At 37.3% G+C, this 20,511-nt stretch overlaps 1 protein-coding gene across 6 annotated transcripts in view; it reads left to right on the plus strand.

Annotated features, from left to right (window-relative positions):
- PPARG (peroxisome proliferator activated receptor gamma) overlaps positions 1–20,511 on the plus strand; it is a 148,801-nt gene that overhangs the window by 92,652 nt on the left and 35,638 nt on the right. For 5 of the 6 annotated variants that reach the window (XM_030928015.1, XM_030928014.1, XM_030928017.1 and 2 more), the window contains 2 exons: positions 1,372–1,541; positions 13,813–13,951. In XM_030928015.1, the coding sequence (XP_030783875.1) occupies positions 1,372–1,541; positions 13,813–13,951 (309 nt within the window). Of the gene's footprint in view, positions 1–1,371; positions 1,542–13,812; positions 13,952–20,511 lie in introns of those variants that run through there. The other variant, XM_030928023.1, reaches the window with a different exon arrangement.

Genomic DNA, 20,511 nt, shown 5'->3' on the forward strand with positions numbered 1-20,511 from the left:
CAGACTACTAAGACTGGAATTGGACTTATCTCTCAGTAACCCTGTAGTAAATAGTGCTCCAGAGACTAGAATTCTAATAGAGAAGGCATTCACCATTCATTTATTCACCCATTTATCCATGAAATACTAGATATCTACGAAATGCAAGAAAGGAAGCTGGCCCCAGGTCAATCTTGCCTTCCCCCACTCCTTCCTTCCTCTCTTCTTTCCTTTCTTGCTTGCTTCTTTCTTAGGGACATTTTCTGCCTTGATTACACTGCCAGTTGTATCTCAGGCTAAGAGTCCATCATCCAAACTTTGAATTCTTTTGGCCCCTTATAAGTTAATAAGTAACAACTCCAAGTCTCACCTTATATTATATAACTTATCTTCACTATATTACTGCCACTACAGTACATTTTTTCTGTTATGTCCTTTCAGAAGTTTATACTGAAACCTACTTTTGAGCACAAATTTGTTTTAACATTGTAGCCTATTGATAAATTATCATGCCATTAACTAAATCAACATCAAAACATCAGACTCAAGAAAAACTAGTACTGTACTTTTTGAGATAAAATGTATTTCTGTGATGCTATTTCCTTGATTTTTATCATGTGTGGGCTGACATGCTGGTTTTCCAAAGCCACCGCTATGTAATCGGCAATCATTACTTGACAAGTCAGAACTTCCTGTATTTCTAGTGGTTTTTTAAGATAAATAATATGCTTAGTTATATTTATCTGTGTGGTTTTCAGTTAGAGCCTAATATGGAAATTTAGTAGCCCTGAGCCTAACTAGTAAAAGGTAGGGCTTACTTCCATAAGTTCCGCCACGCTCTGTCAAAGATTATTTCACAAACCACCTCTTTTGACTGAACACTAATGGTAACCTGGGCTCTTATTTTTCATGCATCTCAAGCTAGGCATACCATGACCTTTTCACAGCGGTATTCCTTCTGTGGTTCTTTTGCAAGAGTTGTTTCAAAGTACTTATAAAATGCAATATTTAAATAAAATGTATAATTTAATATTGTGATGAATACCAAAGACAGAACATTTCCTAGCAAAATAAGCTTCTTGGTATCAAATCCTCTATGTTGTCTGTTAGAGCTGTAGTATTGCAGGGTACTGGGGGGGGTCATAGAACCACAGACTTAATTCTCGTTCCCATTTTATATTTATAGGTGAGGCTTAGAGATGTTGTAACTTGCCTGTGGTTACAAAGCCTTCTTTTTCTTGCCTTAACTCCAGTGTTTTTTCGTGCTCCATTGTGCTTTTACACTGAAACAATACAAATACAGCATGAAGGTGTACTTTGGTGGCTTGCCTTGTTGCCTTTTTAGGACTGTTTTCATGGGGTAATTATCCTCTCACATGTCTCCATACACAGGTGCAATCAAAGTGGAGCCTGCATCTCCACCTTATTATTCTGAGAAGACTCAGCTCTACAATAAGCCTCATGAAGAGCCTTCAAACTCCCTCATGGCAATCGAATGTCGTGTCTGTGGAGATAAAGCTTCTGGATTCCACTATGGAGTTCATGCTTGTGAAGGATGCAAGGTAATTTTAAAAAAAATCTTCTTCAAAGAAATTGTTGAAACTTTATTATTTCATTTCAGCAGAACCTTTTTTTAGGTGATACAATAATGTGAATTTTTTTCCTTCATGGAAAAGTGTCTTCCTCTGTCACCCAGACTAGAGTACAGTGGTGCTACCATAGCACACTGCAGCCTTGAGCTCCTGGGCTCAAGTGATCCTCCCACCTCAGCCTCCCGAAGGATGATATAGTATTTGAAAGCCTAAGAAAGTAGATAAAAGTGGGGCTGCTTTGCCCCATGTTCCTTTCTCCAAATTGATTCTTTGAGACACTGATCTAGTTTAATCCTTGCATCTTGCAGATTTTTACAAAAAGGTGACTTCTCCAAGGTGTCATGGCAAGACAGTGATGATCTGGCACCAGGATGCAGATTTCCTGCATTCTCTAATTGTTTATTTTTTTCACTATACCATGTAATATTGTGTAGACACAAGATTTTACAGATTATTTATATATGCATATCTTCGGATCCCTAGAGCAATCCTGTAAGATTGGGCTTCTTTATGGCCATATTGCAGATATAGAAATTACAGGTTGGTAAAACTTGCCAAGGTCATCCCTTAGTAAGTGGCAGACCTCAGATTAGACTCTGACTCCTTAGGTGGTGTTGGCTCTCAAAGCAGTGCCTGATGTTTCCTTATTCCAACATCAATGTGAGCCACATACATGGAGAGGCAAGAAGGTATAACAGTGTGGGAAAGGAGATACTATTTATCATTATCTCTCCTTTGTGTAAAGGGTATTCTGGAAAATTCAGACATTTAGTAATTCATTGCTTAATTATTAAGAAAATATGTGAATCCACTCATTTTGATATGCAGTCTTTTAAGATAATTTTAATATATACAATGAAAAAATAGTACTAATTTATTATATACTCATTGCACAGAATAAACTGTTCATAAATATTTACTTTCTAAAATAAACACTTGCTTAGTTGGGCTTTTTATTCAACATAAAGATATGGAACAACAGTTAGGAAAGGTTTAGGACATCTTGGTTCCTAAATGGATGATGGGCCAAAAAAGGAAACTGATTTTTATTGAATTCTTATTACATGCCAAATACTGTATGAGGTAACATGTTCACACATCAGTATTTAACCACATCCTACCCAGGTTTTCTCATCTATAAAATGATTGTGGCTGAGTGTGGTGGCTCATGCCTGTAATCCCAACACTTTGGGAGGCCAAGGCAGGAGGATCACTTGAGCTCAGGGGTTCAAGACCAGTCTGGGCAGCATAGTGAGACCCCATCCCTCCAAAATTTTAAAAAATTAGCCCATCATGGTGGCACATGCCTGTAGTCCTAGCTTCTTGGGAGGCTTGGGTAAGAGGATCACTTGATCCCAGGAGTTCAAGCCTGCAGTGAGCTATGATCACACCTCTGCACTCCAGCCTGGGTCACAAAAGCAAGACCCTAACTCCAAATAAATAAATAAATAAATTAAATAAATAAATAAATAAAATGACACTGAATTAGATGATCTCTAAAATCCCTTCAATTCAAACAGTTTTTACTCTAAAGGCAACCTAATACAGTGAAAAGGGAAAAACCAGAAGTCAGCTCTGCCACTTTCCAAAGTCACTAGCCAGTCACATACACACTGTATCCCTCAGGCCCTCCATGTGTAAAATGACTTCATTAGATTGGCTACACAAGGTCTTATTCATCTCTAAGGTCTGTAATTTCAAAATGACACTTTGAAACACTCCTGGCAAGAGATGCTTTCATTTAAAACACTAAAACCCATTCATTCTGTAATTTAAACCAAGCTAAAATATTTATGACCTTATATGAAATCATTGTATTAAGTCAGTTATCTAAGATCTTGATGAGTAGTAAGAACATGTCATTTTATTGACTTAGATTTTTTATTGAGTGTTTTTGTAGTTTTATTGAGTTTTATTGTTAGATTTAATGAGTTAGAGTTTATTTTTACTGAGTTAGATACCATTTTTGAGTGAGTAAATTGTTGCTAAATTCTGAGCCATATTTATCTGAAGAAACCATTCTGTTTTGGTCATGTTGATAATTTACAACTATAAACAAATAAAAACGGCATGATTGGTTTAAGTTTCCACAATAAGTTATTGTTTTTTATGGGCTAGTAAAGCACTTAGAAAACTAAAACCTTTACACAAGTAGTTCCACCATAATCCTATTAGTCACAAATTTGTGGAAAGCTAACATTACTGAAAACAACTGAAAATGGAAAGACAGGAACATTGTCAGTAGTTGGTTATAGTGATAAATCTAAGTTCTGAGAACACTAAAACTTAGAAGCAAGCAGGGAAGAAGAGTAGCAAAAAAGAGAAGAGAGAAGAGGAAATCCAAGTGCCTTCACGTTAGGATTAGAAAGTAGAAGAAGAAGGCAGAGAGGGAGAAAAACACTTAATAAATCCTGAAGATTCTAGGGGAGTCATTAACCTATCATGGATTAAAAAACAAACATAGAAGAAAACTAAGCATATTGCACACTAACCTGCAGTAATTTGCAAACCATCCAAAATGTGAATTCCAGAATTCCTAGATTAAAATATAAAGAAAGTTTTACTCACTTGGAAAGAGAAAATAGACATCTACACATTTTAAAGGTAAGAATAAGGAAAATATTATTCTTGGAAAATTTAAACATTTAGTAATATACTACTTAATATAAAGAAAATGTGTGAATCCACTTATATTTTGATATGCAGTCTTTTAAAATAATTTTAATATACCAAATGAATAAAATAGCATTTATTATATATTCATAGCACAGAATAAATTGCTCATAAATATTTACCTTATAAAATAAACCCTGCCTCAGCTGGGGTTTTTATTTGGTGTAAAGATATAGAACTGCAGTTGGGAAAGAATTAGGACATCTTGGTTCCTAAATGGATGATGGATTGAAAAAGGAAACTCTTTTTGAATTCTTATTCTGATTTTTATTGAATTCTTACTATGTACCAGATACTGTGTGAAGTACATTTGCATATGTCATTATTTAACTACATCCTACTCAGGTTTTCTCATCTATAAAATGATTCAGATGATATCGGTATGATGTGGTTACATAATGAAACAATATCCTTTGGCTTCTTCAGGTATACATCAGCAGTTCCCAAAGTGTGGTCTGGGGCTTGGACCCTTTCAAGGCATCCATGCAGTTGAAACTATATTCATAATAATGATTTTTATTACTTTTTTCACTCTCATTCTCTCAGGAGTGTATGTGGAGTGTTCTGCAAGCTACATGATGTAGGATGATGACATAGTCTGGTAGCTAATGGAATGTTTGCTTTTATGTTCTTGTATATAATAATTTCTCAGTTGTAATTTCTAGTGTGATAAATTTCAGTAAAGATAGTCCACATAAACAAAAGCTCTTTGGGGTCTTCTATAATTTTAAAAAGAGTAAAAGGGTCTTGCGACCATAAAGCCTTCAGTCTCATTCTGAAGAAATGCAGTTTTTCATTCTGAAGAAATGCAGTTACTCATTCTTTGCTACTTTGAAACTAAACAAAATTGTTGCTGCCACATTCTGAATACTGCTACATTAGACCAGTGGCTGTCACTCATCAAAGACATCTCCTTAGCTTGTCACCAATATGCAATAAAAAGCCAGGAAAGTGGAATTAGCAAATGTGTTTAACTCATCTGCATGTATTTTCTGAGAGGTGTTTCGGCAGCTTCACATTTGCTATTACAGTAGAATGTGGGTTATATTCATAATTAAAATATAGTTGACCACAAAGCTGCAGGCTTATTTATGGATTGAAAAGAATAAACACAGCATAAAACAACTGTTGGTAGATCTTCCTAAACAATTTTACAGTGTAAATGAAACAGGTTTATATTAGTGATTCTTGCCAAAATTCAGTCAGACAGATGGGAATGAGTAGATTGGGTTTGAATTAAGGTGAAATAGTTACAGATTCTTGGGTGTGTTAATATTGCAAACTTATGTAAAATAAAACCTTTAGCAACTGAAAGATATATATACTTTAGAACTTGGAAAGCTGTCATTTATTTGTTGTTTACATGTTGGACACATATTTTTTTCTTTGATAAGTTCCATCCTATTTTTTGTCTTTAGTGAAAGATCATTTTAGAACCATAGCCATACCAAAAGATATGGTAAATACAATCTACTGTACAATACAATGTAATCTACGTTTGTATTTCTGTATACAGAAGAATGCTGGATGCTTGTTAGCCACTTGTATGTCTATTCATCCCTACTTCAGAAAGAGTTTTAATTCTTCTCACCTGCCAGTTGTAGCTTATTAATCCAGCTTCCACGGGCCAGAACGCTTCATGGGAAAGCCAAGTGCAAGCCCAGCACAGGGCTGTTAATTTCATTGTAAAATCAACAACGCCATTCTGAGGTCTCATTGTCCCTGATGTTTTGTTAAAATTAAAGCAGTTAAGGAGAGATGAAAGAAAATTTTTCAAATGATATGAAAGATAGGAATCACTTTCTAACAAACAAATGTGCAGACATTAGAGTTAAATATATACACAAAATAGTTTTCTGAAATGGTGACTGATGCATCTCCAACACATCACATCACAGACTTCCTGATCATCAGAAGAGTAAGTTGTTGAAAATGCATTGTTCTATGGACTCTGAAATAATAAAGAAGAGTGTTATTAGAGTGTTTCTTCATCAGTAATATGAAGAAAATTTGGAGAAGCCGGCCTTGTTCTGTAAATCAATAAATAATTTTATAGAAAAGCACTCGATAATATCCTTACATCTGCCTCTCTAGATTCCTTGAGTCAAATGACAAGAAAATTGGTTATCATGAACTCAGTGTAAAAAAGTAAAATCAAGTTCCAAGATGTATACTAGGATCTGTGTATTGAGTTCGAGATTTTATTTACATATACAGTGTATAGTGTTCAGAATGCTTATTCATTGAAAGACCTTGGATCATCACAAAAAATGTGATACACTTTTGAAAGGCATCAACTGAGTCATGTCAGAAATTTCCATTATAAGAGTTAAACTTAATTCTCTCTTTTTTTTTTTTGAACATGTGTTAAAGATTTATTTAAAACGCATTAACAAAGAAAAAGCAGGATGGTAAATCTAGTTCGAAGAAGAACTTGCAGGACCAAGAATATATAGTCACTGAAAGAAAGAATCCTGAAATAAGATGCAAAATGGTTAATGTTCTACAGGGCAATAAAACCATAACCTTGAGGTTATCTTCTTATCATTATTATGATTATACTTTAAGTTCTAGGGTACATGTGCACAACGTGCAGGTTTGGTACATACGTATATATGTATCATGTTGATTTGCTGCAACCATCAACTCGTCGTTTACATTAGGTATTTCTCCTAATGCTATCCCTCCCCCAACCCCCTGACAGGCCCCGGTGTGTGATGTTCCCCACCCTGTGACCATGCATTCTCATTGTACCACTCCCACCTATGAGTGAGAACATGCAGTGTTTGATTTTCTGTCCTTGTGATAGTTTGCTTAGAATGATGGTTTCCAGCTTCATCCGTGTCCCTGCAAAGGACATGAACTCATCCTTTTTTTATGGCTGCATAGTATTCCATGGTGTATATGTGCCACATTTTCTTAATCCGGTCTATCATTGATGGACATTTGGGTTGGTTCCAAGTCTTTGCTATTGTGAATAGTGCTGCAATAAACATACGTGTCCATGTGTCTTTATAGCAGCATAATTTATAATCCTTTGGATATATACCCAGTAATGGGATTGCTGAATCAAATGGTATTTCTAGTTCTAGATCCTTGAGGAATTGCCACACTGTCTTCCACAATGGTTGAACTAATTTATACTCCCACCAACAGTATAAAAGCATTCCTGTTTCACCACATCCTCTCCAGCATCTGTTTGTTTCCTGACTTTTTAATGATCGCCATTCTAACTGGTATGAGATGGTATCTCATTGTGGTTTTGATTTGCATTTCTCTGATGGCCAGTGATGATGAGCATTTTTTCATATGTCTGTTGGCTGCATAAATGTCTTCTTTTGAGAAGTATCTGTTTATATCCTTCGCCCACTTTTTGATGGGGTTGTTTGTTTTTTTCTTGTAAATTTGTTTTAGTTCTTTGTAGACTCTGGATATTAGCCCTTTGTCAGATGGGTAGATTGCAAAAATATTCTCCCATTCTGTAGGTTGCCTGTTCACTCTGATGATAGTTTCTTTTGCTGTGCAGAAGCTCTTTGGTTTAATTAGATCCCATTTGTCTATTTTGGCTTTTGTTGCCATTGCTTTTGATGTTTTGGTCATGAAGTCTTTGACCATGCCTATGTCCTGAATGGTATTGCCTAGGTTTTCTTCTAGGGTTTGTATGGTGTTACGTCTTACATTTAAGTCTTTAATCCATCTTGAGTTAATTTTTGTATATGGTGTAAGGAAGGGATCAATAATTCTCTTATCAAAAAATCTTCCTCTCCTAGCCATGCCAAATAACTGAGCACTCTGTGAGCCATCCAGCTGTCAGCTAGCTAAGCATTTTCACCCACTAATATTAGTCTTAAAAAAGCAAGAATCAAAAGAGAAGTCAAGGAATATCATAAAATATCTGTGATCACAATGGTAAACATAAAAATTTTCACCAACATTTATCAATGAGAACAGTTCTATACATTAGCATTCTATTCATCTGAGGAAAAAAAAAAAAACCTTTTTGATATCTGAGAACCCTTTGAGAATTAAAGAGACTTCAACTGCCAGCAAATTCTACATTGGGCATATTCTTTAAGACATTGCTGATCTCACAGGAGATAGAGAAAACTCTCCAAAATAACATCAGTGAAACAAAATGAAACAAATAAACCCTCATTTCGAAACTGTGAGCTGCAGGCACACTTAAGCAAGTCAGGGTTTTCCCCATGGTAGATGCCCAGAGAGGTACAGGAGTGAGCGTTGCCCCAAAGGCGGATGCCTGTAGTGGTTTTCTGAGCAATCAGTGAGAAGGAGCTGAGTGTAAGGCTTCTGAATTAAGCCAGGATTCTCAAGAGTGTCTGAAATAGTTGTAAGTCAGTAGTACCGCTGGCTACTGAATTCCTAATTAAGACCTTGTAGGAGTCCCCCAGTTTAAGGTCAAGAAGTGTGTTCCAAATACTATCAGCAAGCATGTGAGAAGCTAATCATCTTGAATGACATTCATCAAAAACAAGAAAACTGATATATACTCCCTGCTCTTCCCCTACCCGGGGAAAGCAGAAATTGGGATTGCCTGATACAGAATATAAAACAGCTATTATGGATTATTTAAAGGAAGAGGGCATAGGCTTGCAACAATAAACTATTAGGAATAACCAGGATGATTTGAAAACCAAGTGGAAAAAAAAAGTGAAGCTTCTAAAATTTAAAAGTATAATTGCTGAAATAAAAGTTCAGTGGAAGGATTAGGTAGCTTACTGGACATAGCAGAAGAAAAACCTGAAACTGAAAGAGATATGCAAAGAAATTGCCAAGAATGAAACCAACAGTGTCTTAAAGAATATGCCTTATCCAGGATCTGCTGGAATGTGAAGTCTCTTAGTTCTTGAATGATTCATAGGATCTTTGAATATTAAAGAGGTATGTCTTCTTCACTGATCAGTGGAAGAGTAAAGTGTAGAACTGTTCTCACTAGTGAACTTTAGTGAGAAATGTTTGTTTTTACTTTTGCCAGTGTAATTATATATTTTCATGTTATTTTGCTTCTGTTCTGATTTTTACTTTGGCAATCAATATTAGTGAGTAAGTAGTGAGAAGAAAATGGAAAATAAAAAAGAGGTGTGCAGAAATGTGAAGGCTAGAATAAGAAAATCTACTACTTATCTCACTGGAGTCCAGTACTGATGAACAGATGAAGCCGTAATGCAGAAACAACATGTCCAAGAAGATAAATGAAAAGAAATTCATGCCCAAACACACTGCAGTAAAACTGCCGAATACTAAAGACAAATAGAAAGTATAAAAGCAACCAAAGAGAAAAGGTAGATCACCTTAGAAGTAAATTGGCAAGAGACTTCTCAACAGCAAAATGGAAGCAGAAGGATAATGGAATTCAAAGTATTAAGAGAGAATAACTGAGTACTCAGTAATCTCTCAAGAATGAGAGTGAGCCAGGCGTCGTGGCACACGTCTGTAGTATCAGGCCTTTGGGAGGCCAAGGTGGGTGGATCACTTGAGACCAGGAGTTCAAGACCAGCCTGGCCAACTTGGTGAAACCCCATCTCTACTAAAAATACAAAAAAAAAAAAAAAAAAAAAAAAATTAGCCAGGTATGGTGGTGCATGCCTGTAATCTCAGCTATCGAGAAGGCTGAGGCCCAAGAATCGCTTGAACCCAGGAGGCAGAGATTGCAGTGAGCTGAGATAGCACCACTGCACTCCAGCCTGAGCAGCAGAGTGAGACTCTGTCTCAAAACAAAAAACAAAACAAAAAAAAAAGAATGAGAGTGAAATGAAATATCTATTGGTTGAGAAAACAAAAATACTGAAAAAGTACATTTCAAGGATAGTAAGCCAAACAGAGGAGAAGATATTTGAACATCTGTAACAGACAACAGATCTAGCATATTTTTATCTAGCATATTTTTTAAAAGTCTAAAATTCAATTTTAAGGAAAAGACAATTAGAAATTGGGAAGTGAAAAGCCAGGGACATACATATCAAGATTTACATTCAATTTTATACATTTTAGATTGTCAAAATTAAGAAGTCTGACAACACCAAATGTGGAAGAGACTAGAACTTTCATAAAGCGTTTGTGGGGAGTGTAAATTGATAGCCACTTTGGAAAACAATTTGGCGTTATCTTGTAAAATGTAATATTCACACGTTGTACAACCCAGAAATGCCACTTAAAAATATTTACAGGAATATTTAGAGAAACTATTCTCACAATAGCAAAAAATTGACGTTTCAGATGTTCATCTGCATGCAAATAGGCTAATAAATTATAGTATAGTCATACAATGGAATACTATATAATTATGAAAATAAGTAAATCATAGTCTTTCACTAAAAAGAATGTAAATTTTAGAAACCTCACACCAAAATTTTTTTTTTATTATACTTTAAGTTCTAGGGTACATGTGCATAACGTGCAGGTTTGTTACATATATATACTTGTGCCATGTTGGTGTGCTGCACCCATCAACTCGTCAGCACCCATCAACTCGTCATTTACATCAGGTATAACTCCCAATGCAATCCCTCCCCCCTCCCCCCTCCCCGTGATGGCCCCAGTGTGTGATGTTCTCCTTCCCGAGTCCAAGTGATCTCATTGTTCAATTCCCACCTATGAGTGAGAACATGCGGTGTTTGGTTTTCTGTTCTTGCGATAGTTTGCTGAGAATAACGGTTTCCAGCTGCATCCATGTCCCTACAAAGGACTCAAACTCATCCTTTTTATGGCTGCGTAGTATTTCATAGTGTATATGTGCCACATTTTCTTAATCCAGTCTGTCACTGATGGATATTTGGGTTGATTCCAAGTCTTTGCTATTGTGAATAGTGCTGCAATAAACATACGTGTGTGTGTGTCTTTATAGCAGCATGATTTGTAATCCTTTGGGTATATACCCAGTAATGGGATGGCTGGGTCATATGGTACTTCTAGTTCTAGATCCTTGAGGAATCGCCATACTGTTTTCCATAATGGTTGAACTAGTTTACAATCCTACCAACAGTGTAAAAGTGTTCCTATTTCTCCACATCCTCTCTAGCACCTGTTATTTCCTGACTTTTTAATGATTGCCATTCTAACTGGTGTGAGATGGTATCTCATTGTGGTTTTGATTTGCATTTCTCTGCTGGCCAGTGATGATGAGCATTTTTTCATGTGTCTGTTGGCTGTATGAATGTCTTCTTTTGAGAAATGTCTGTTCATATCCTTTGCCCACTTTTTGATGGGGTTGTTTGTTTTTTTCTTGTAAATTTGTTTTAGTTCTTTGTAGATTCTGGATATTAGTCCTTTGTCAGATGAGTAGATTGCAAAAATTTTCTCCCATTCTGTAGGTTGCCTGTTCACTCTGATGGTAGTTTCTTTTGCTGTGCAGAAGCTCTTTAGTTTAATTAGATCCCATTTGTCAATTTTGGCTTTTGTTGCCGTTGCTTTTGGCCTCACACCAAATTTTAATAGTGTCCCAAAAACTATATGTAGTATAATACCATTTAGTAAAGCCTCAAAACAAGCAAAATTAAATAGTATATTATTTCATTTTACATAGTAGGTGATAAAACTGTATTTTCTTCCTTTTTTTTTTTTTTTTTGAGACAATGTCTCACTCTGTCACCCAGACTGGAGTGCAGTGGTGTGATCATAGCTCGGCTTACTGTAGTTTGACCTCCTGGGCTCAGGTGATCCTTCCATCTCAGCCACCAGAGTAGTGGCTGGGACTACAGGTGCATGCCACCACACCTGCTTAATTTTTGTGTGTTTTTTTTAATAGAGACAGGGTTTCACCTTGTTGCCCAAGCTAGTCTCGAACTCCTGGACTCAAGCGATCCATCCGCCTCAGTCTGTCAAAGTGTTGGGATTACAGGCGTGAGCCACCACACCCAGCCTATATTTTCTTAAAGATCAAGGAAATGACAAACCCAAAATTGAGAATAATGATTACTTTGTCAAGCCTATTGCCTTTGTAACATCTCAGTCATAATTTGGAGTCACAAACCACCAGAGGTGGAAGTGCTTTCTCATTTTACAGTTGAAAAAGGTGAGGCCCAGAAAGGAAGTTACGTGACATCTATATTAATTCCACAAATTTTAATTTAACACTATCACAGGCATTTGGATTCCATCCAGGGGTATAAGAGGCTATTCCTGCCCCTGAGGAGCTTATAATTTTAATTGAGCAGTGAGGGAGGGGCAGAAAATAAACACTTAAACAGTAATAAGTAAATTCTGTGGTGTGTTAGAAAGTCATAAGTGCTATTGGAAAGAAGAAAAACTGGAGCAGAGTCAAAAGGATCAAGAGTTCCAGAAGAGAAGTGGGGCAGGGACAGGCCACAGTATTAAATAAGTTGGCTTAGCCCCATGAGAGGTGAGACGCAAAAGTTGAAGGTGATAAAGGAAATAGGCAAGTGTGTATTTAGAGAAAGCTTTCTTATTGAGGAAAGAAGTAAGTCAAGAGTGATTTCAAGGATTTGGGCTTGAGAATCTGGGAGGATGGCGTTGCATCTGCCGAGATGGAGAAAGTCGCAAGTGAAGTGAGTTTGTAGGGGAGGGTCAGGACTTCAATTTGGACAGGCTGGGTTAGAGATGGCTATTAGTTATTTAAGTGAAGCTGTCAAGTAATCAGAACATACTCATCCAGAGTTCAAAATGGAAATTTGGAGAAAGTCAAAATGCATGTCAATGACCCAAGCAATACTAACGCAGTGCTTTTTGCACCAAACAGGGCCAGATACATTTGAAAGAATTAGCAATTAAATTTTATGGAGATGAACACAATAGAAATGAATAGGAATATGATGAACCCAAAAATATGGAGTCAGAAAACATGTCCAATTCGATTTTTTTCAGCTCTTTCTGAAAGATGTAAATATAGCAGAATATTCAGTTGGCCTCAAATTGACGTATTTGCCATTTTGAGATAGCAGTCGATTTTGTGAGGATTTATCTGATTACTTCTCATGTTATTTGCCATAGTCTCTTTCTGTCTGTAAGCCGCAACAATGACGGGGCACACTTTCAGCAGCATGAATAAGTGAAACAAATTCTGCAGGAAATTATGCAACATAGAGAATTCCAAAAAAATTATCCACATGTGGATTTTTATTGGCCCTGATCAGATTTTAGAATGAAATGATTATAACTTTGCCAGGCTGCTTAGCACAATTACAAAGACTGGGGCATGCTGTTGGAATGATTTGCAGAGACTGAACTGATTACATGGTGTTTTATTTGCATTACATTAAATCCAGAGCACTTCTTAGAGCATGCTGAAAACCAAATGTAGAGCCAAGATCCAATGAAAGCCACAGCTGGATGTGATCAGTGTCTAAGAGCTAAAAAAGGGACCTGGAGATCCTCTGATTCTTTATTTTATAGCAAAGAAAATTTAGTTCCAGAGAGGTTAAGTGACTTGTCTAAAGTCACCAGTGACAGAACCATGTCAAGAACCTGCCTTTTCTGATTCCCAGGCCAGTAAACCTTTCGCCGTAGGTTGCTGCTTCCATGCGTCACAAAGACTTAAAATTTGCTTCTTTTATATATATATATAATATATATATATATATATATCCCTTTGCAGGGTTTCTTCCGGAGAACAATCAGATTGAAGCTTATCTATGACAGATGTGATCTTAACTGTCGGATCCACAAAAAAAGTAGAAATAAATGTCAGTACTGTCGGTTTCAGAAATGCCTTGCAGTGGGGATGTCTCATAATGGTGAGTAAACAGTCATCACCATATACTTTATTATTCTCATTATAGCTGCCAGACCAGTGGACACTAAGGCCATTGCCAAAAATGTGTACAGGTTTTCCACCAAATACCAGAATTTAGAATATTGCATGTCGATAAAACATTTCTCATTTAGGTCAGTGTTTTTAACGTTTCATTATAGAACCCTTCTCTCTCTGGTTGGGCATTTGCCATGAGGAGAGAAGAGACTTGAAAAATCTGGGGGATGATGGGAAAAACTTCAGTGTTTTAGAACAAATATAATGATCATCGTGATTAAATTTTATATTGCTCCATGCATTAAATAGAGAATTATGTTTACTTGTGTGTATCAGTAGTGTCTTTCTACTTTAAATGTAAGAAAATCCTGAAGATGTCTGGGTCTGGAACTTTAAGTGGCATGTGAAAATTTAGATTCATTTAATTAATTAATTAATTTTTTTTGCTCTTTATTATGCAAAGACAAGTGTGCCTTTCCTTCACTTCAAGGAACATCCATGAGTTGTGGAAAGGGTAAAACACATTATTTTTATAGTTCTGCAATACTTCAATGCCATAGAAACATAAGAGAATAAAACTTTCTACTTTTGAAACCTGTGTCTAAAGTCAAGCTTATGACTTTGGGTGTCAACTTAAGGGAAATGATGTAGAAGACCTGAGAAAAGACCCCTGTTTTCATGATCTGTGGAACTAACTCAGTAAAGTCCTGGAAGACAAATGTGTTTGAAAAAATAATTCTTGATCACTATTTAGTTCTGATTGGTTGCCTGGCTGACAAAATTAATTTTAGGTATAACTTGGTAGTATTATATGTGTCAAGTATTAATCAGTTCTTTTCAATGCACTCAAGAAATAAAAAATGCCAACATGACCAAATTAAATTCGAAGTTTCATTTCATCAGCTATTCTATTTTTTCTTTCTTTTGTTTTCATCTCTCTCAAAACTGATCTAGTGAGAAGGCAGTCTTCATTTATATGCATTCTAAAGCATCTGAGAAAATTAAATTTTTGCTCTATCATGCAGATATTTGGTTTTCACAGTGGAAACCATCAAGATATTTGAGAGTCACTCATTAATTAATAACCTACCCTTTAAAAATAGTTCACAAAATTCTATCTGTATCATTACTATGGGTCAGTTCCTCTAAAGGCAAGAATGGATTTTGAATAGAGCTATCAGCAGTACTGAACAGGATGGAAATTTGGTCCAACCTTCCTCAACAATTGACTACATCTGCTGTATACAACTGTAGTCATGGATTGCAAAATAATTTGCTGGTTCAGTTCCATCAGTTTCCTTTTTATTTCAGACCTCATAAAACATAAGGGCAAGTTTCCAAGTCAAGGGTTATATTTTAGGTGATGCAATCAAGTTGCAATAAACTTATTTCATCTTCATGAAGAAATCATTGACTTTGAGGTCATTATCACTGAGATAGCCTAGGAAAGCATGCCAGTTCCACTTTTAACACTATTTTTTGCCTATTAAAAAATTATCACTTCACACATTCATGTAAAATATAATTCCTGTTACTTATAGGCAGTGCATACGTTTATGTAAAATATATTTCCTGTTGCTTACAGGCATTACATACGTTTACTTAAAATCAATCTCCAATTGCTTATTGTTTATAGGCAAATATTATTTAAACCCCAACCTATGTAGTATGGATGGTATGATTTTCTCCTCCCCTAAAAGTCAAAGAAAGCTATCATAAACTTGATAGGTCATCTTTTGACTTCATATGGCAATTTATTTTATCTCTAGAGGGGGTCAATCTTGATAGGGAGTGTTCGTTCAGTTCTAGCAAAAGCAAGAAAATATAGGAATTAAGTGTCATGACATCAGAGACTTAGGCAGTTCAACACTTAAAAAATTGCAAACATGACTAAGAAAACCTCAGAGGTTTTTATGGGAGTTTGTTTGCCGCACAGAAAAGAAAACATCAGACTAACAACAAGGTTTTGATTAGTTTTGCCTGTTAGCTGCATGAAGAAAACATTTCTAAATACAAAGTTTTCTAGGAAGTTGAGTCACTATTTAAAATCCATTGCTTTGACCAATGTGAAGCCAATAGAGTTTTTGTTCATATAGAATGCCTTTTTATCAAAAGAGGCTCTGAGTGTTATACCAAAATCGGCACCCAGCTGTTTTCAGTATGCGCAAGAAAACATGGACGTCCCCCAAAGCAAATGTACTCCATTCTGTGTTAACCTTATTTCTGCTCTCTGGTCTCTGATTAGGCTGGTTGATGAATATAGCTTCCCTTTGGCCATGCACTCACAGCTTTGAAGGAGGTTTCTGAAGGAACCGGTAGGGAACCCTAGGGGCGCTTGCTAATGTTATTGGATAGGCACTGAAATCAGTGATCACTATGTCCTTTCACTTTGAAAATTCTGTGATTCTGTATAATCAAACAACCTAACTCACTGGATTTTTCACTTTTCAACCAGCTATTCTGTGTCTTACAATGCTCCGGTCTTCACAAATGTGTAGGCACCTGGCATGTCAATTGCCTGAATTTAAAAGTTTTCATCTATATGTTTTGGTACCATAAAATAAAAATATAATTTATATATCTGAGTCAGGTCTATATGTTGTGATCAGTTGCTCAGCAATTTTGGGCAGTTGGTTTGATGGTTAGTAATGTAGCCTGAGAGCAGAAATCCAGAGCCTCTGGGCTAGAGAAAGTATAAATGGCATCCTAGGTTATGTAGGGTTACAGCTCTTCAGAGGGAACTTTCATTTTCATTGTGACATATCGCCTACATGTTGTAGAAGAACATAGTTTCAGAATTCTTCCAGTTAGAAACATAATTTCTCAAATATTCACTTTCAGCATGGGGTAGGAAAAGTACCCAGCTGGTGGACTGATTGATATGCTTCAGAAACGTATTTTTTTCCTGAAAGTAATGAAAATAAACACACGTTCTTAATTATTTTGGTCATTTAACAACCCATCATTTCTAGACCATGGGTTAATTCCACCAATTGCTCAGAAGCCTTCCTGAGTCATCTCAAGCACAATCAATTCACTACTGTGTCTAGACACTGCCCTTAGAGGAAAGCTCAAAATGAAAATGAAGCAGAAATACAGACCTGCTTCCTAGGCCACTCAGCGGTGCATGTAACTTACTAAGTGATCATTGCATCAACTACTGTTTGTTAGTGAAGCTGGTGTCTGCAGAATCTTGATAAAAAGACGCATGGATGATGTTGCTTCTTTATCAAATGGGCTCTTGCATGCATTTCTATAGTTTTTCAAAGTAGTCATTTTTGTTTTAAAATCTTGCTGGCAAGTCCATTATAGTAATCACATTTTAAAAATATGTCTTCTTTCTTTTTTTTTTTTTGAGACAGAGTCTCGCTCTGTCACCCAGGCTGGAGTGCAGTGGCCGGACCTCAGCTCACTGCAAGCTCCGCCTCCCGGGTTTACGCCATTCTCCTGCCTCAGCCTCCCAAGTAGCTGGGACCACAGGCGCCCGCCACCACGCCCGGCTATTTTTTTTGTATTTTTTTAGTAGAGACGGGGTTTCACCAGGTTAGCCAGGATGGTCTCGATCTCCTGACCTCGTGATCCGCCCGTCTTGGCCTCCCAAAGTGCTGGGATTACAGGCTTGAGCCACCGCGCCCGGCCAAAAATATGTCTTCTTTATTTTTATTTTATTTTATTATTATTATTTTTTTTGAGACAGAGTCTCGCTGTGTCACCCAGTCTGGAGTATAATGGTATGATCTCAACGCACTGCAACCTCCGCCTCCCGGGTTCAAGCAATTCTCCTGCCTCAGCCTCCCGAGTAGCTGGGACTACAGGTGCCTGCAACCACGCCCAGCAAATTTTTGTATTTTAGTAAAGATGGGGTTTCATCATGTTGGTCAGAATGGTCTCGAACTCCTGACCTCAGGTGATACCACCTTAGCCTCCCAAATTGCTAGAATTAGGCGTGAGCCACCGACTGCACTGGCCTTGTCCTCTTTGTTCTTAATAAAATTATTTAGTCATTAAGAATTTTGACTAGTGGGCCAGGCACAGTGACTCATGCCTGTAATCCCAGCACTTTGGGAGGTCGAGGTCAGAGGACTACTTGAGCTCAGGAGTTCGAGACCAGGCTGGGAAACATGGCAAGACCCCATCTCTACTAAAACTACAAAAAATTAGTCGGGCGTGATGGCGTGCGCCTGTGGTTTCAGCTACTCAGGAGTCTGGAGTGGAAAGATCGCTTTAGCCCAGGGAGTGGAAGTTGCAGTGAGCCATGATCGCACCACTGCACTCCAGCCTGGGTGACAGAGCAAGACCCTGTCTCAAAAAAAAAATTTTTTTTTTGACTAGTGAATAATTCATATTCAGAGCTCTTTTTTTATGTATGAACTAAATAATAAAATAGTTTAGGCTAAGTGCACTTTTTATTTTTAAAATTTTATGTATTTATTATTACTATTTTTAGAGATGGAGTCTCACTATGTTGCTTAGGCTGGACCCACCTCAGCATCTGGAGTTGCTGAAACTACAGGAAAGTGCTACTGCACCTGACCTGTTTAAGAAAATAATCTAGAGAAGAATTGACATGTTGCTTATGAATCATTCCGTTAGGTTTTCTCTATAACACTGAGATTTGGTTAAAAATATGGTTTTCATAAATTTAAAAGCTAGTGAAATCTTAGCTATGCTGACTAGGATGTCTTATGATGTAAATGAGAGAGAGTTTTTAATTTTTTTAAAAAAACTGACAACTTTCAAAATAATTTCTCAGTGACTTCATAAAAATCCAGAAAAATGATTTCACAAATTTTTGCGACACTCAACATTTTTAAGGTAGTTCTCTCAGTGCCTTGCAAACAGCAGCTCTAGTGTATATTGAGAAAAGGAAAAATTCTGAATGGCAAATAGATTTCAACTTTAACCTATTTCTTTTCTTTTTTTTTTTTTTTTTGAGACAGAGTCTCTGTCGCCCAGGCTTGAGTGCAGTGGCACGATCTAGGCTCATTGCAAGCTCCACCTCCCGGGTTCACCCTATTCTCCTGTCTCAGCCTCCCGAGTAGCTGGGACTACAGGCGCCTGCCACCAAGCCCGGCTAATTTTTTATGTTTTTCGTAGAGATGGGGTTTCACCGTGTTAGCCAGGATGGTCTCCATCTCCTGACCTCGTGATCGGCCCGCCTCAGGCTCCCAAAGTGCTGGGATTACAGGCATGAGCCACCGCGCCTGGCTAACCTATTACTTTTTTTCTTTAGTCTTCTTGGTTGTGCAAAGAAAAATTACCCAAATCTTAACTTTCAAAAAAGGTAACCAAGTCCTAGTGCATGTGGCAGTACATGTTTGCTCCGGCTGCCCTGTCCCTCTGCCCTGTGTGGACTCCAGAACCATCCATGTTGTAGCCTACCTCCTTTCCCCACCCCTGCCCACTTTCCACTCACATTTCAGGCAAACCCTGCATTTTGCTATTCCTGGAAATGGCTTATGCTTGGATACCTCTGGGCCTCTGTTGATGTGTCTGTCTGTTCCCTGTGGAAATTCTACCTGACATTCAAGTCTGCATTCAAATGCCTTCCTTCCCATGAGACTTTTCTGATGCCCTGCTCTTCCTTTTCTATGTGTTTCATACCTTCCTGTGATATCACATTCTGCCTTAAAAAGCAAGAGAGTGATCAGATATATATTACCGAAAAAAAAAATTACTGATAGCAGTAAAAATGATAGAGAAAAGACTGGAATTGGGAAATCCATCTGAAGACCAATGCAATATTAGGAAATAAGACATTGAGAAGGGCGAGAAGAAAGAAAATTGAAAGAAATATCAGAGCAGCGACCAATGAATAAAAGCGCCTGAAGGAAGAGAGGTTGTCAAAGGTTATTTAGGGTATCTCATTTGGGCGATAGAATGAATTAACCAAGAAAGGAACATAGGAATAAGAGCCAGTTTGGAGGAGAAAATTTTAAATTCAGTTTTATATTGTGTTAGAGGTGCCTATGGAGTATCCAGCAACTATGTATAGAGGAATACAGGAGGATGTGAAAAATAAGGCTCCACATTTCAGTAAAGAGAGAGCAGGAATCATCAGTACCCGTTGTAGGTTAGAGAGGTCATACTAGGGACCACCGAATACAAGCTAAGGGAGAGACACCATCAGAGAGATCTGGAGAGCAGCTGGCAGAAAGTTAGAGGACCCAGAACAGCAGGAACCAGGACAATAAATTTTAGAAATAAGAGGTGGAGATGGTTGCCAGCATTAAAGGCTGGGAGAATGCTGGAGAGCTCAAGTCTATTGAGAACTTAGAAGAGGCCGTTAGTTCTGGCTGTGAGAAAAGCATTCAGGATTTTTACAAAGTTTCAGTAAATCCCAGTGAGCCCGAAGCTAGATTGCAGTAGATCGAGAAGTAAATAGAGAGTGACAAACACAGACGCAGTGAAAACAACTCTTTCAGTAAGTTCAGTGGTGGAGGAAAGATAACTTAAAGAGGAGGTAATAATAGAGTAGTACAGAGAGGTACACTAGAGGAAGACTCATCTGTGTAATGTATCCAGTCTCCCCTACCAGACATGTCC

This window comes from Rhinopithecus roxellana, chromosome 1 (assembly GCF_007565055.1).
Source record: "Rhinopithecus roxellana isolate Shanxi Qingling chromosome 1, ASM756505v1, whole genome shotgun sequence".
Taxonomy (NCBI): Eukaryota; Metazoa; Chordata; class Mammalia; order Primates; family Cercopithecidae; genus Rhinopithecus; species Rhinopithecus roxellana.